General features: G+C 44.5%; 1 protein-coding gene across 3 annotated transcripts in view; it reads right to left on the bottom strand.

Annotated features, from left to right (window-relative positions):
* Window positions 1-18,128, bottom strand: part of MXI1 (MAX interactor 1, dimerization protein) — a 52,222-nt gene that overhangs the window by 14,380 nt on the left and 19,714 nt on the right. For all 3 annotated transcript variants that reach the window (XM_085229048.1, XM_085229047.1, XM_003208151.4), the window contains exon 3: window positions 11,613-11,642. In XM_085229048.1, coding sequence (XP_085085174.1) covers window positions 11,613-11,642 — 30 coding nt within the window. The remainder of the gene's footprint in view (window positions 1-11,612; window positions 11,643-18,128) is intronic.

The following is an 18,128-nucleotide window of genomic DNA, read 5'->3' as shown; positions in this document are numbered from 1 at the left end:
CTCCTTCCCTGTTGTTTTGTAGAGCTAATGACCCTTGCAGGGCCTCATGAATTTAAGCATTCATTAGAGCTTTGTGTTCAGATATTTCCTACATGTTGTCCCATCCTGAGATCACTCGTTTGTTTCAAAAAAGAAAAACAACAACCACAAAACAAACAAACAAACAAAAACCCCATTAGTTTTAATAAAACAACAATTGGGAAAAACAAACAAACAAAAAAAAACAAAATACAAAGAAAACCAGAAACAACTAACAGGATCTTCTACCAACCATTCACCTGGGAAGAGGCAGCAGTGGGGTTCAGCATCAGGAGAAGCAAAAGGCATCTCAAGAAGCACAGTCTTTTCACTCTGTCCAGTGCTATGCCAACCAGAAGCCTGTAGAACCTGCACACATTCTCACGATGGGTAAAGCAGCAGCAAAAAATGGCCAACATTTCAGCCCTCCCCACATTCAAGGAAGGCTTTGTAGCAGGCAAGATGCTCAACTGAGAGTTAGGAGAGCTGTGTGCAGCCAGTCTGCTTGACCTCAGGTAAGTCCCTCAAGGAACTAAAGCATGCACCACACATCCACAAAATGGAGCTAAGCCTAATTCCTTCACGGGGCATTGCTGAGCTAAATCCACTCTTGTTTTTCAGGTGCTCACATAGCTTGGAAATGACACTGGCATTTGGAGACAGCAGGACACTTTGAAAAGCTAATGCATTCAGCTCTCTTTGCTAGTTAGCAATACCCAAAGCACAAGATGGCCATGTTTTTCAGAATGAGTCAATAACCCCTCACTGCTTCTCCCCAAATATGCAGCAAAAAATCTCTTACAGCTGTCCCAAGGAATTCCTGACAGGGAATTTCAACAGAATTCAGAGCAGCCAAGTCTGAACCAGGACTATGAGGCAAAGGCTGTACTGCTGACTTTGCAATCAAACAGTCACAGAGCTCTTTATTTCTTTATAACATTTAGTTTCTCATGTCCCGCTGTTAATCTGACATACCCAGATTATGACTTAAGTCCCATAAAATAAATAGATCAGAGTGGTTCAGACATTGCATGATCATAAAAAGAAAACTAACAGTTCTTTCCTGTTTTAAATACAGACATTGCACTACCTTACACTCAGGATCCATGGTGGGGACAGAGGGCACCTCACTCCCAGGTGCTGGGATTTAGAAGTCATAGAATGTCACCAGAATTGCACTGAAGAAACTTCAAGGGACACTCACGCCTCCAGAGGGCCTTAGCATGCTTTCCACAAGCACAGCACAACACAGATTTCTCTTCTCCCCCCTTAGCAACCCCTTCACTGAAATACATCCCCATATGTGCTTCTCCCAATGAACACCAAGCCTGTAAGCTGCTTTTCCAAACCAACAAAAGTTTAAAAGAGTTCATGCCGTCCAGAACAGTATCTGCATTTTTTCTTAGGGAGTCGTATTACATAGGATACGCACTGAGGACATAGCGTTCCCAGGCACTCTCCTACTTCTTTTGGCATTAAAGTTGCTCATCTGGGTAGACGAAGTGGCAAACATGTACTGGGAAAAGGGAAGAGGAATGCTGGTGTTTTTTCCATATTCCCTTATCTCCTCAGAATTCCTCTTCTGGGGTCTAGCATTTATTCTTGCTGTGAAAACTGATGACTATATTCAGCATCCAGGACTCTCCCCATTGAACACAGAGGCATTCAATTTCAGGTGTTTTTTCAGTCCTAGAACAATGCTGAAAACGTTTTCTTAACTGAATGTTAGGAAAAGCTTTCCAGTGGTACCAACAGTTGATTGACGCAATTTGACTTCCCCAGGCAGCCTTGCTGTCAGAAGCTTTTAGCACCATGTTAGATAAGCATCTGTCAGGTAAGGGTTTAGATGGAGCTTATCCTTCTCTGGGACACCAGATGAACTGTGCAGGCCTCAACCCCATCTCTGACAACATCATGAAATGCTGTGTAAATTGGAAGGGTGCAGCTTCCTGCCCTCTTATAGGCATAGGTCTGAGCCAGCTGCAGAGGCACTGCTCCGAGTCTCTGGAAAGCAAAGGGGAATTTTGTCTCTCTGAGCTACAGCCCTGGTGAGAGAGCAAGACTTACTCTGCAATGGCAGCTCTCGCTCTGTGTGCAGCTGGGAAGGGGCAGTGATGCCACGTGTACACAAATAGGCAGCCAGAGGGAAAGGGAGAACCAGGAGACATCTGCAAGGCAAAGTTTCCAGTACCAGCATGCATCAAATCCCTGCCCTACAGGTTGGTGAGGATAGGACAGGAGAAAGCAAACACCGAGAGGCTCTGCAGATGCTGTGATAGCACTATGACTTGTAATTTTCCAGATCAGGTTTGGCTGAGGAAGAATCAGCTGAAGAGAAACGTGCACTACAGCAGGTAGCAGGAAACAGGAGGGAGGTGCCAGGAAGCAGAAGTCACAGCAAGCAGTGGGTCATCAGCACGTCCCAAGCTAGACGAGAAACAGAAGGAAGCAGGGGGACCTCAAGGATGCAGGCAGCATAGTCTCAGCTGCCACTGCTCTCACTCCTCCTTGCCTACTGCAGTTTTTATTGCACAGGGAAGAGCAAAGACCCCCCAGTCAATGACTGGAACTAGCTGTGCCGCAGCCACCCCTGCTAGCTTCTCTGCATGCAGTTCAGCAGCTGCAAGCAGGCAAAAGAGCAGCCAGCTCTGACGAGTGCCAGGATCCAGGCTATGAGAACACTGGAAACAAACACAGATCAAAGGGAAAAACCACGCTGTATACACAGCTGGGATTCTGCCTTCCCCTTTTAAAAAGAAATGGGCACATAGATTTTAACTGCAAGCTCTTTGTGTATCCTTGCACGTAAACTGGGTGCATCTGTGCAAGCGCGAGTACTCACCCCGCATTTGGCCTCCTGACATTACTGAAGTGTAGCTAATGAATGGCATTCTCTGAGCTGTATGGAAGATTCCCACACAGCTGGGCAAACTGTGACTGGGCAATGCACAGCTCAACCTGCCCTGAGGAGCAAGGCCAAGTAGGTGGGAATTAAAGACGGGGAAGATACAAAGCAATCTCTTTTTAACCTCTAATTTCTGCTACACAGCTCCCCTTCTCAGAACTCAGAAGAATCCCCTCTAGTTTCCAGAAGGAATAGAATCCTTCCTGTCAAAGAAATCAACTTCAGCCTTGACAAGTTACAGTGAATTACCCCAAGTGTTCAAGAAGTTGTGCTTTCAAGTAGCATTGGAAAGTCCCTCCTGAGAGAATAAGGTGCAGGACATACCACCCTGAACCTCCAAGGTCACGGAGAGCCTGAGCAATCCCTCCTGCATAATCCAGCTTTGAGAAGAAAGAGAGAAGGAACGCAGCACTGCTGCAGATGAAGTGTTGGCAGCTGTCTGCACTCAGGTCCTGAGACACTCTGTGCTAACCAGAATCTTCACGGCTGGGGTCGATCCCAAGGTCCTCAGGGTTCATCTCACCTCTGAGCCCTCCTGCTCCTGAGCCCTTTTTCTCCTGGGCTGCTCAGAGAGAAGTCTACCCACACACAAGCACCAAAATAGATTCTGACATCACTCCTGTCCACCTACTCCTCTAATAGGTATGTGTTTTTGCTAGCCTTTACTCTTATAAAAAAGTGTTTGCCCTTCCTCTAAAAATACATCCACTTATTCACATGCAAAGGTGGCACCCATCAACACCCTCCCTCTGTTGTAGTATCATGCTCTGAATTGGACAGCAAGGCATTGAGTGTAGGAGCCCTTGGCATTGCTCTCAAAATGACCATGCACAGCTACAGCACTGTAGGGACAAGCAAAGGGAGCACTAGGTACCCAAGCAAAGGAGCAAGTATTTATTTGAAGGTCATTAAGAGCTGTGCTTCTAAATGATTCAGATGCTTTTAGATATTCCACCCTAACTCAGCAACCAGTCCCCTCAGAGATAGCAGGCTGCACTTCACTTTATAAGCATGACTAAGTCTTGTGCAGCTGTTCACTACCTGCCATGATAAAACCCCACCCCTATCAGACACAGCGTTATCAGCTCGGACCACACATGAACTCACTGATACTACGCACAGACTGTTCCAGTAACCCTGCATTTCAAGCTCAAGTCCTGTTTCCACTGAAGGTTTCAGTGCATGAGCTTTTTGTATCAATTTCTGCTGCGTCTCTACCTTTCCTTCAGCCCCTCAAGGGCAGAATTTCTTCTGTATGCAGCTACAAGATTGCTATGCAAGTGCTACATTCCTTCTCCTGCCCCAAATTCTGCAATGCCCATTTGTGAAATCCCCCACTCATGACAACCCCTTCTTCACCTTGAAAATCCTGGTTCTCAAACTCCTGGGCAAAAAATAAGTGCAAAAGGCATCTGGCAGAAGCTTTTCATTTTTCTCTAAGTCATGCACGCTGCTTTCTGAACACATTCTCAAAGGTAAATAATTAACAGGCAATAGGGACAGAAAATCTTATTACAAAGCTAATGGAAAGTGATGCTTAAGAAGCAGTGTATACATAAAGGGTACCCTCAAAAGACAGCCATTAATTTTTTTGATGGTCTACTGGGCAGAAGACCTGACTCATGCTGGGGATCCATGCATGATCCATGGCCACCATGCTGGGATCCAGCAAATCCTCAGCATTCCTCCCAACTCAGAGGAATCCCAAAACTTTCTATAAGATAGTCTGCAGCTGGCAGGTTAAATGCCACCTTTCTGAAGGGGGATAATCTCACTTTGCAAAGGCACAGCAAGGATTTACCAAAGAGCAAGCACAAAGAGTGCTAGATATAATTTGTATTTCTACATCAAACTCTCAAGACACACAGGGAGGCAGGTTATGATTCCCCTGGGTCTCCATGGTGTTTCCCCATCACTGTGTTCTGTTGTAGCCCTGGCTTGGCCCTGTCTATATTATCCAGTGGTTTTATGGGAGGAGAATTCCTGATCCTTGGTTGCACGCTGCCCATTTAATTGTTTTATGGTTGTCTCATGTGCTCTTTGGGAGGAAACCTGCCTGGTCTGTTTGCCCACAGCTATGCAAATTGCTCAGTACCGTTCGCAGCCAGGCAACAACCACAGCAACAGTCAGGCAAAGCACTTTGCTTTCATTTCCCAGACAAGGCTGGGAAACTTTGTTGCACACCTGCTTCCAAATCAAGGGGCTAGATTATACAGCACAGAGCACTGCCACTCTCCTGCAACAGCAAAGGTGCTTCACCTTGTGCCACTCTGCTCCCTCCAAATGGGAGGAGCCTTAAGGGCAGCCAGACAGCATCACTCAGCATGTCCAGCCCTGGGCAAGGAGGAATAGAGGCAGGTGTCTAACTCTTTCCCTCCCCTTACTGAAATGTCATAAAAGGATACAGATTCTCAATGCTGTAACATCCACAAAGAAGAACGTGAAAGTTTCCTACCTACATTTCCTATTCCACACCAAGTTTTCCTTCGCTTATCACTAGGCAGCATGAGATATGTTGCTAGAGTACCTTAAACACATTCATCAGAAACAGATACAGATTATCATATATGCACAGCTGCGGGCAATGCTAGCATCTACCCCAAGAGTACAAAGCACTGAAACTTGCAGTCAACACGTAATATACCTCAAAAACTATTCCTGGTACCTTACCTTCTCGAAGACAGAAAGTCCCCAAGTGGTATTCACTAGTAATGCTTTCAGGCCCATGAGCAGCAGCAGTCACTTGAACAAGACAAGCTGCTGCATCGGAATTTCTGGCTCTCAACACTTCAACCAAACAGCACCCCATGAAAAAAAGAGTTTAAAAAATAACAACAAAATAACAAACCTGCAAGGTCTCCAGAGGCACGTTTGGGAGAGATATGGCAAGTACAGTACCCTGATGTGACTGAAAACTGAGTTAAGAAAGCTGAATGCTTGATTTACTATGCTTTACTACTTAAGACCAGACTCTTGGCCTGGTTCAAGCTCAGTGGTTATACGGTAGATTTGCCTGGTTTTTATTTTTTGAGGACATCCATAAACAAACAGAAACAGAGCTGGTTCAGCCTGAAGAAAAACCCGAACAACTATGGCAACAGCCTCAAGTAAAATGTGAAGAGATTGGTAAATTGGGAAGAGATTGAAGAACCAAAGCCGGTAATGACAGACTCCAAATTAGATATCTTCTAAGTACATCTGACTGCTTTCATTACACATCCACAGAAATGACCAGACCCACTTCTGAAGCTCTGAAACAGTAAAAAGCCCATGAAGTACCACTTGATTCCTCTTTTATTCACTGCTCTGGAGATTGTAGGTACAGGATGCTGAATGCCAGAACTCAGCCAGCAAAAGCAGGGAGGCCTTGCCATAAGAATATGCTTCTTCTGAGAGTGGGGTCTCCATTCTGGCAAACAAAAGGATAAATGAATTCTCAGCATCAAACCGTTATAGCCAAGGCCAAGCAGACTGTGCTCCCATTCCTTTCTATACTCTGGGGGGAAACATACCAGAAAGTGTCCCTGTAACGCATCCTAGTTGAGACAGGGTTTGTGATACTGTTTGAGAACTGGCATATGACAGCGATTTTACTGTGCAACATGACTGAAACAGTTTGCTTTGAGATAGTTTATTCAAAATAGTAGTATTGTTCTTTTTCCTCTTCCTTCTCCATTTGCTATTGGATTCATAGGGGAGTGGAAAGATCTGGGAGCAGAAAGGAAGCCATGTAGGCATCTATTCCTCAATGCATTGCTTTGAATTTAAAAAAAACAAAACAAAACAAAACAAATAAGCAAACAAATACTGAAACTTGAAATTCTAATATGAACAGTGCTGAAGAACTTCCAACAAAATGAAGATTGCTTTGTTTCATTTGAATTTTGGCACGGAAACTAACTTTCCCTTTTCAGCAGCTTTACTCAGTTCAAGATGTTCTGCTGCTCAGCAAATGTGAAACAAAGCCTTTGCAGAGTTTTGACTCGAAGTGAATTGAAACATTGCTTTTGCACAAGGGGAGACTTTGCATGAACAAGTGTGGGGGTCAAAGAGATCAGATCCCAGTATCGCAGCTCTGACTGCTGAGTTCCCGAAGCAATGCAGGAAAGTAACAGCACTGCAGCAAAAGGCAAAGTGATGCTAAACAACCATGACTGAACCTGAATGTATGCAGGATCAACACCTCTCTGATAACCTTACTCCACACACTAGACTTCCCTTTCTGAAGGTTAAACAAAAACAGGCATGGTAGTGTAAGTTAAACAAATCTCTTAGTAGAGCGGAGCATCTTTCAGCTCATTGAAAATTGTTGGTCCCAGCTGAAAATGAATGCATCTGTCATCCAAACAGCAGTTGAAGACAGCTAGCTACCTCCAGCTCTTGTTCCGTGCTGGCCATGGGGACAGCAGGGCTTAGCCTCAGTTCCCACAAGGAGCAAATTGGATTGTGGCACGCTCCGACCTTTGGATGTGTCAAAAAAAGATGCGTGCTCAGCTGCGTTGGCCATGTTTTGACTGCAGGGAACATCACAGGTTCCAAGCTTTATAAATAAGGAAAATAATACGTACCGTCAATGTATGCTAACATGAAAACAAAGACCACTCCAGAGAACAAATGAAATTTACTGGATTAGTTTCTTGTTCCAGCTCTCCTGGATAAATAGCAGTGAATTCAACACCACTTTGATTAGTTACTTCAAGACAAACACTGATCAGATTGCCTTGGCAAGCATACATAGCACAACAAAAGCACAATCAGCCCTGTTTACTCAGAGCAGGGAGGATTCACTACACTTTCATTTCCCTTCCCTCCATCTTCCAGCCTAGACAGAACATCCACACTATTTAATACCCAAACTATTTAAAAGCAGCAGTGCACTATGTTCTGTAGTTAAACGCTTCCCCCCCCCCTTGCTAATACAGACACACTCAAGCAAGCCACTGTTCTGCAGAAAGAGAATCAGATTGTGCCATTGCTGGGAGCCTCAGAAAGCCCCATGTTCCAGTGCAAACTGACCCAGGTCATGGTTTTCTCCCTAAAATTCAGTAGGTTTTTCCTTTATCTTATTTGCTACCTCAACTATGTAATGTAGCATAACTGTCAGCTCCACATGAGACCAACTTGGAGAAATCCTCTGCATGTAACAGTCTGTCTGTCTCATGTTTAAAATGAGAATGCATGGGGGAATCACAGAAGACAGAAGGAAGATCCAGATAAGAGTCAGAAAGTCTAAAAACTACAGTACTTGATCACTGCTGCACGTGTCGTCTTTGCTTTGCTTCTGATCATCTCAAAGAGAGGATCTTACAGCACTTTACTTTGTGCTTTCTCAATAAGCTCACAACATTTCAACTTGACCTAGAAGTAGATCTTCACTTTGCTCGCTTTTTGTTTTAAACAAGTTACCTCTTGCAGAGACCAAATCTCTGATATCTCTAGAAAATTCTGATTTCAATGGTTGTCCCAATGTCTCTTTCCCTCTTCAGATCTATCTTTTCAGCTACATTATTGTTACCAGAAGCAAAATCTGCCCTAATAACTTGTTCCTCGCCCAGTTACTCAGGTTTGTTTCACTTCTTTCTACTGTATTATAATGCAATCGTCACTAAAATAAATAGGTCAATCTAGAATATATAGAAAGACTTAAAAAAAAAAACAAAAAACAAACAGTCTGATCAATAGCTTTGTAAACATCTCTCATTCCACCAGGAGATGCAACTTGTCTGACAGGCATCCCCATGTTGGTCTACCAGAACTGCCACTTCACAGAAGAGCAGGAAAGCCACCTCTGTGCTGCGTACCTTCTCTTCGTACCACACTGACCACATCCTTCCAAAACCGGCTTGTTTCTGAAATGTTCACAAACAGCACTTCATTCTGCTGTAAGACATATGCACACACAAATTAACTTAAGCCTGAAGTTTGTTTTTTTATACCTTTTGGAGAAAATATTACACTACTAGAGTTTGTATTTCGCTCACTTGCTTTGTGTTTTCTTTCTGAAAACGATGGAGGTATTGCTTAGGAATCAGTTTTTGGTAGGCATGTTAACATACTAAGAAGTATTGTTTTAGTTATGCCTTGCAGCATACGAGAAACACAATTCTGGCTTCTTGCTTAAATGCAAGCTATGACTCATCCTGGGCAAAGGGAAACTGTAACACATACCCATTAAATAAAAAACAAACAATTTTCCAACATGAGGATTAATGACAGATAATGACTATAAATTAACTTTAATCTTCCATAAATCAAACAAAGCCCCTTATATAAACGTCACTGCAATCTCTTCAGGCAAAAAAAGAGAAAAGAAAAACAGAAACCAGTAACACATCAGAGCAGAGAGAGAAGTCACTTCAATATTACAGTTAGCGTTCGGTACCAAATCAAGCACCTCCTTAGCAGAACCACTCCAGTGCTTATGAAACATTTCCATACTTAAGGGGCAGCTTAAGACATTGCTTTAGTTTTTGAAAGCATATTTTTAGTTACTTTTGGACACCAGGAGGTAGACGATTCTTAAACCTGATGTACCGAAACTTCATAGCTCTGCAGAATCGAGTCCAAGTTATAATTGCTTATTCAAAAAGGAAGAGGAGAGAATTTTGGTTTTGCACTCGTCTCCTGCTACTGTTTGAAAGAAACTAATTGTTGAAGGGGTTAAATCACAACTTAACTGAGTAGAAGGCGGCTGCTGTTCAGACAGGAGGGGAAAAAAAAAAAAAAAGAGTCAGAGACCTAATAGTGGACAATTTTGAAAATTACAGTGTGTCAATAATGGAGATAACAGTGAGACTCAAAAGGAATAATCTCAAATAATAGGGAAAATGAGCACCTGCCAGCCACAAAGCCATTAGTATCTGGGCTTTTATTTTTGCCACAGTTAGTCTGGAGACACTGACAAACTTAAGAATGCTGCAAATAAGACACAGTGAAAATCTAACTGGGAAGCAATCTCACTGACTGGGAAAACACTGCCATGGAGTTTGAAAATAAATGTTTCTAGTACAAAACTCACTGTCCAATTGTTGATAGCAAACACTGCAAACCCAGTACAGCCACTTTGAGGTCTTGCTAAGTTTGCCCATGCTACAGCCTGATCAGCCGCACACATCTGCATTAAGAGATCTTACCCACAGAGTTTGAAGCTCACTGCCTGCCCCACAAGCCTGAGAAAAGATGGTTACAGTTTCACACAAACTGAGCCTATGTGAGAAGACTGGGTTTGTACAAGCGAAGATGGGGACAGCTCTGCTCTAAAGCTGCGCTCAGGGCAAGCAGCATTTGCTGTAACAATTAGATATGCAAATAAGTACACTGAAAATTAGTGACGGTTTACTGTTGTCATGGAGAAAAAAGCAACCTCCATTCTGGGTTCAATCCATTTTCTTTCTTTTGCTGATGAATAAAGTTGCAGAGAGCACGGGAAAATCCACAGGGCAGCACTTTTTAGCAGAGCCCTACCTGAGACCAGAGAGATCAAGGCTGAAGGGAAAGCAACATAACTGAAAGAAAAAAACCTCCCTGCATCACCCTGGAAAGGCAGGGCCACGACAACTCTGTAGGCTACCTCCTGTAGGAGGTACAACCACAGACAGGGAGAAATCACCCATGCCATGCAACACTGCTGCCTAGAATGCCCAGATGCATGGGAAGCAGAGGGCAACACGGTATACAGAGCACTCAGCTCCAACTCTCTTGATGCTACATGGGAAGATCCTGCCTGAATTGAAATGCACAGCTGGCCATCCTTGTAATGCCCCCATCCCATCACATGAGGGCTGCTAAAAGGAAAGAAGAGGCAATCAACCTATTTAGACTCAGCTTTCCCACCCTGGGGGCTTCTTCACAGGAGCAGCTGGCCAGAACGCTGCCTTTGTTCCAACAGCCACAAAAAACACAAAACACAAACACTCTCCCCCCCCCCCCCCCACAAATCCCTCAGAAGAGCCACGATAAGTTTATAATGAAAACCCTGACACAACCTTAACTATAGCATCCTGAATGGAAGGCGATAATCTGATCTGTGTGTGAATTAGCTCCCCTTGTCTCAATGGTATTTATCTTACTTTAACTCCTGTTACAAAAGGGTTGAGTCATATAGCAGAGCAGGCCAAGTAACAGAAGTGCAAGCTTTGCTAAAACTCCAGATTCAAGGATAAACAGGCTCAATCCTAAAACAGGTTAGAGGAAAGACACTCTACAGGCGCACTGCTCACCAGACCTCAGAGCATCTGGACAATGGCATTTGCTTCTGTGCTGCAGAGATTATTACAGCCCAGCAGAGGGGTGGGAGGGAGAGGGTGCAGAGCAAACGGGCTCTGCCCTTCACTTCATGGTAACATGTATTACCCTGGGCCCAAGAAACCTGATCCCGTAGCAACCTCATGTATGGAAAGTGCCCCAATCAGATTTCACTGTGTCAGGAGAAGAACAGTATTTACCCTGCATACAGATTAGTCACAAAACTGGGTCACTTCTTGCCTTTTCAGATAGCAAAAAGAAATAAAAACAAGGCTTCTTTTTCAGATCTTTTTGTGTCTTCCTCTCAGTTTTAGAACTATGTGATGCACAGTGGTCATTCACAGCTGCCTATGCAGATCAAACAACACCTGCATGTGGTAAGGTTAAAGCACACTGCACTCACCAGGCTTGCATTTCTTAGAATTTGGCTCATTAGCTACTTACCGGTTCTTTTCTAGTTCGTTGTGCGTAGACCTGGAAGATAAACAAAAATTTGGATTAGCCACCTTTGAACTGTGGTGCTGAGAATTCAATCACTGAAAGCTGTACACATCCCCAGTGGTGTATCTTAGCAATAAAGCCGAACAGCCTCCTACATTAAAGCCCATAGTTATCACCCCCCAGACTCATTCCCTTCTGACAAGATTCCTCCCCTCCTAAATCTATATTTACCTGATATGTACAAGTCTGGTGCTGTACAAAATGCAGCTGAGAAACTAAAAAGCACACAAAATTCCATAGAAAAGCAGTGATTAGAATAGAGGTCCAGAAACAGCCATTTCCAAATTACTCTGCCTCTGCTACCAGCTCAATCCAGGGCATATATTTGTTCAGTGTCCCTATCTACTCTGTAAAAATACTGCCATCATCTGCTAACACAGGAGCTAGTGGTGCGTTCATTTATGCACATTAAATACTTGGGGACCTTCCAGCGGCACTGGCTCTGTAAGGACAACCCCCAGAGACCTTCAGCAGTCACATGCTGGATTTATCAAGCTTAGCAGAACTCCAGATATGGTCAGCATTTGGGCATGAAATAGGATGACCAGCAGTGCCATGTTTGCAAACATCAGCAGTGCTGAGTGGTACTTTTAGGATGTCTGGAAACCCCTCTGGGGCACAAACAGCACTGTCACAGCAGTGGCTCGCAGCAAAGTGAGTGACCCTTCAAGTGGCACTGAGACCAGTTGACAAAGGAGGAGGCTTTGTCTGTATACCTGCTTACAACTTCCCCATTTACAGCTCACAGCTTGAAACTGAGACCAAGTAGAAACAAAAGGGAAACAGGCAAGTCCGTTCTCCTGTCTGTGACGACTGCAAGAGTAGCAAAAACAAACCTAATCAAAAATACCCAAACTTAAAGCCTTTCAGGATTTCTAATCTAATGGTGGTATTAGAAACCTAGGTGAAGTTGTTGAGGATTATTTAAAATAGCCATTTACCCAGCATTTCCCTTTAACAGAAGGTCACCTTAAAATAAGAGTAAAAGGAGCCCAAGAGCTTAATAAAAAGGATCTATTTTCTGTAATTTGGCATCACATTTCTTCCGGAGCTCTGAGAAGATTATCCTCTATCCCCCATCTGGAGAATCCCGCAGAGAATTCTACAATTAGGGAACTGAATGGAGGATGTGCTCCAAGGGAAACCCTGTCATAATTAAATGCTTCTCTAAAACCAGGAAGGAGGAGCACCTAACAGGTGCCAGAACCTTAGCGAGGATGACGTGTGTGTGGATGCCTGCAAAAACCAACGCAGCTGAGTCTCAGCTTGCTGAGCCTGAGAGCTGGGGGTGGATGGAAAAAAAAGAAGAAAAAACAACCAACCACCAGAGCTCAACTGGGGGACAGAAAAAAAATACACAACAAAAACTCAAATTAATGATACGTCTGAGCGATGTACCCTATACAGCAGAATATAGGATATTCCTAAGGCAAGACAAATTCCTGAAGTAAAGGAAACTCCCAAAGCAACTGCTTTCACCTGACCCCTCTGAAAACAGGGGGTCCCTTAGGAGTGGCTCCCCAACACAACACAAATTCAGTCCAGAAATTCACCCAAACCCACATTCCCCACAGGGCTAAACCACCCCTTGTCCACAATCTCGGATGCAAATCTACCCACTGGTGGCTGAGCTGAGGCCACGAGGGCCAACATGTTCTCTGGAACACGTTTATGGATCTTATTTACTGCATGCTCCTGCAGGAGACTTTGCAGCCTTCTTGGCTATGACATTAGCAGTTATAAAGCCAGAGATATGCAATGGCTTGAATTCCTATATTATTTCGAGCCAATTATCAAGGCCAGCACTGAAAGAACAAAGTTTGGCCCACTGCTGTGAACAAAATTAAAACAGCAGGTTCTCCATACTCCTCTCACATATGAGACTCTTTATTACCTATCTGCCTTCTGATGAACAACACCACTGAGAGGGGTCAGAGGCTTTTCACCAAGTCAGGAAATTTATGCTGTGACTTTTAACCATATCGGTGACAGGGAAAAAAAAATAAGTTTAAAAAAATCAGTTCCCTCAAATGCAGCTACTACTGCAACTGAATGCAAAGAAAAAAACCTCAGCTACACTGAATAAATCCTATGGGAATGCTGTCTCTCACCTGCCTATGCTTTGCTTAATTTTACTGGGGACACTCGGAAAAATTTAATCTTTCCTTTCATTCAAAATTAGGGAAAAAAAATTAGCACTGCTCCCCAGCACCACTACCACAATTCACTGCCTCTTGTTCTCTGTGCCAGTTTCCCTTTGCTCAGACAACGGATACAGAAAAACCCTCTCTCTTCACTGTTCATAATTCATTTTCTGTAGCTCCTGATCGAGATTAATCTTCTCCCCGTCTTTGGAGCTGCACATGTTACTAAGATTTATTTGGAGTTAAACAAGGACAGCATTGACTGCAAAGTGGAAAAAAGCATGGGAACCTCTGTTGCAACTGCATTAGAAAACAACTCAAATAGGTACAGAAACAAACATAGCTGGACCTCTAGCTGAGATGGCCTCAACAACCACGAGCCCAGAGAGCATCACTACACTGAAATTAAAGCTCCATCCCTGTAGGCCACCACCAGCTCACTGAGCAGGTTGACCAGCACAGCTGTGAGCCATTGCAACACACAGGAAACATTCAGGGTCACTCTTACAACAGCAAGGAAATGGCGCACGCAGCGCAATGTTGCTCTGCTGCTGCTGATGCTTGGGCACTGTTTGTGTCATGCAGTAAAATGAGGACACTGCTGCTGAGCATGGAGTAGAACAGGGCAAGCAGGTCCTTGCCCTGCCTGCAAAGCTGAAGCCACAGCCATGCAGGCACAGACAGGAAAACAAAAGCACGCGCACACACACACACACACACACACACACCAAAAAAAAAAAAAAAAAGCAGGTTTCTACAGCAGTCAGTTCTTGAATAATAAATTCAAACCATCCATATTGGTAACTCTCCCTAAAAACTCAAATGTTACATAAGGAGAAAGAGCCAGTTGAATGCATTTTGCAAACAGCTCAGGAAGAGATCATGAAAGAGTTTCAGAAGTCTTAACATGAAGGAGTCAAGAAAACAACAGAAATAGCAGAATAGTTCCCACTGCACTTTGAATGACAAAAGCCGTAAGAGAAGAAACTGAAGTTTATCCATCTCTACCCCAGATACCTTGAAGTGCATACAAAATAGCAAGCAAAAAGGAAGCACTTTTAAGTCACGGCAGTTCAAGGTCCCCACAAACCAACCTCTTTGCATCAGTTACTGTGATTATCCCTGCAACATTGCTCCCCAACTTTGTAGCAAGGTGCTGCTGAAACACGGAACTACCTCAACTCCCTCAATGAGGCACTGCAGATCATTGAATGCTTTACTTCATTGTCTTCATTTAAATAGAAGCCCTCCTGCCAGAGTACAGGCAGCTGAAATTTCCCCGAGCACAGGTAAGGCAGCAGAACAGCGTCAGGGAGGAACAGGCTCTAAAGAGCAATGAATTAGTTTGTCACTTCTCTACTGTAATTAACATCATAAAGCTGCCACATGACATTAAACACGGCTGACCTTTGTGTTTTACACATTTGATATTGATAAACAGCCCAACAAATGCACTGGCAGCATATCTGCATTTTGTTTTGATTTCTCACCGAGGTAACTTTCCTATAGGGAAAGCACAGCAAGGAGAAGTCCTGCAGTGATGGCACTGAGACCCAAACCCTGCCGTGTGCTTACACCCAGCCTTGCTCTGGCTGTGCCTGGCCCCAGGGCAGCTCAGGGACTGTATTTCCACCACCCAGAGCCCCTTCCAATGCAAGTCCTTAATCCAACACAGAACCAGCGCTCACCTTCCAAGTGATATCTAACTCACTTCCACCTCATTCTGTTTTAGCAAGAGGTTAATCAGTAAATAAATACTCCATTTGTTTGCAAAAACTAATGCACAGTTACCTGAATCATGTTCAGCAAAACAGAAAGAACATCCAGAGCAGGCCAACCATTTTCTCTTACTTCATTCTGCCCATGCAGTCATCTCTGCATCATCATCATTAAAAAAAAAACACCCAAGTCTCCTCCTTCATTCTCCAGCCCTTTCCCACATTCTGCTTCTGTTAACCCCCATTCACTTGGCCACCAACTTCCCCTCCAATAAATGCCTTCTACCATTCTCCAAGCCAAAAAAAAAAATCAAACTACCCTTCTGGAACCAATGAACTAAGGTACTGCCCTTTCTTTTATGCCAGTCTTTTCACAGAAAGGACTGCTATTAGAAGCAGCCAGATAACAGGACAAAACAAACAAGAAGGAAGGCTGATTAATTGCTTCGTTCTTTTTCACATCCACCTGTGCCCACAAAAGCAAACCTGGCTGAAGAATCCCAGTGTTCTGCCAGAGTTGCAAACAACAGTGGATCAACACTGTGAGCCATGTATGAAACTAAATGTACAAGTTGCAGGCTGGGAAGCCTGCAGAAAAGCTCTGAGAGCAGCGTGGGGTGAGGCTTTCAGCCCAATGGTAGGGCAAGTGATAGATAGGTTCACAGCTGCTGCAGAGTCAAATCTTCCTGCCAAGGCAAAGATGAGCAAAGGCTGTACCTGGGGGAGCTGTGAGTCCACCTTGCCTGTGGGAATAAACCACCACAAGCACCAGCCTCAAGCCCAACAAGACTCACTTCAGCCTCACTTAGCAGCAAATCTAACAAAACATTTCCTTGCAAGCAACACAAAAACAAAAGGTATCTCAGTCACTGCTATTCCATGATCCTCCTACGCTCTCTGGCCTCGATGTCCAGAGAAAAAGCTTCTCCATGAGGAACTGAAATGAGGAGACAGAACAGGCTGTTTCACCTTCTCACTGACGTCAGTGGAGATGCACCAGATTAACCTGGCCCCAAATTCTGGCTAGTCTTTCTGTCGCTCTTAGACTGACATGGTATCAGGTTCCTCCCAGGGCTCTGATCAAAGCTGTTTTCCCAGGATCAAGTCAGACAGTTTTGAAAGTTCACATTCTCAGTCTCCAGCAGAGAAGGGGACACAGCCATCCTGGCATCTGTTCCTGTTTTTTCCTCTTTGGAAAAGGAGAAATGGCCTCACCATGTTTGCATCCCAACAAGGAGAAAAGAGCTCCTTCACCTAGTTCACAACGACTGCAGGAAGTCGCACACCCCTCTGCTTCTACACAGAGTCCTGAAAGCCTCTTGCAACACTGTCAAGCACTACTTTATAACTACGCAGCACACACTCCTCGAAGAATTGAAATCCACTCGGCCTTTCTCAGATTGGGACCTACTCCCATAATCTCTGATTCTGTTTGCAACACTTAGGGAATTAACTCTTCCCTGACACTTTCTGTGCAGGAGGGACACACAACATGAAATAATGTTCCCAAAGCCACCCAAGAAACCAGTGGCAGGGCACTTAGCCTCATTCCCTAAATGCCAAGGTGCAGCAGGGGGTTGCTGTTCTCAGGCTGGTCCTGTTAGGTGACCCCTAACAAGGACATTAGTGCCATCTGACTCTTGGGTCCATCCAAGTCAAAGACTGACATAACCATTGTATGCTACAAGTAGGAAAGTAGAAAAATCCCCACATAAATCAAACCTAAACAAGCCCTCACATCTTACTCACCAGCTGCCAAGTGAACTGGCCCTACTCTCAGACACCACTGGATAAAGTGACAGAGAATCCCCAGTGGAGCATGCTGTCCTACTGTCACTTGTTCTGCTGCCTCAGCACAAGGAAGGAGCGACAGCTCTCTCTTGCTGAGCACCACGAGCTTCTCCCAGCCCCAAAGCTGGGCTCACCAGACTCCAGCAACATCCCAATTTAGCAAGGCAATGTGGCTCACTACAGCGGATGGCTTTGCCATGCCAGGTTACCAAACAAAAACGCTGTTTTGCATTCACTGCTGCAGCCTGGGGATCAACAGAGATGCTCCTGCTTGCTTCCTTTCCAACTCTACAGTCTGGGAGCCACGTGCTGTCACGGCCCTTCTCCTCTGCCACCTGAGTCCTGATGTGCAGAGCCTGGTCCTAGCTGTGGGAAAACTGCCCCATTGCATACACTCCCTCATGCAGCACCCTGCGTGGCCAAGAGGAACTGAGTTTGCTGAACAAGCAGCTATTCAGTTTTTTGTTTTCTCCTCATTGTTCAATGTGTGGCCTCAAGCCAAGCCCTGCTCTGAATACAGAACCGGTGGTTTTCTTACAGGCTTTACAACAGTCTCACCAAGAGCAGCTCACAAGTGTGTTTACTGCTATGCATCTTCACTTTCCAAACGGGAAGCCAAGAAATGGGGAAATGAGAGTTGCAGGTTCTCATTCCCACCAGTGCCTTTAAGAAGATCCCCAAGAGCCTGGTTTTCTGAGCTACTTTGTAATTTCAAAGCACTACTCCCCCCTGATGCTCCCTGTGGCTGCACATCATCAGCACTTCTGCAGCTCAGCTCCCAGGTTCATACCTTGGAAAGAAAACAT

This window comes from Meleagris gallopavo, chromosome 8 (assembly GCF_905368555.1).
Source record: "Meleagris gallopavo chromosome 8, MGAL_WU_HG_1.1, whole genome shotgun sequence".
Taxonomy (NCBI): domain Eukaryota; kingdom Metazoa; phylum Chordata; class Aves; order Galliformes; family Phasianidae; genus Meleagris; species Meleagris gallopavo.
Note: the sequence above shows the minus strand (reverse complement) of the source record. Positions and strands in the feature narration are given on the sequence as shown.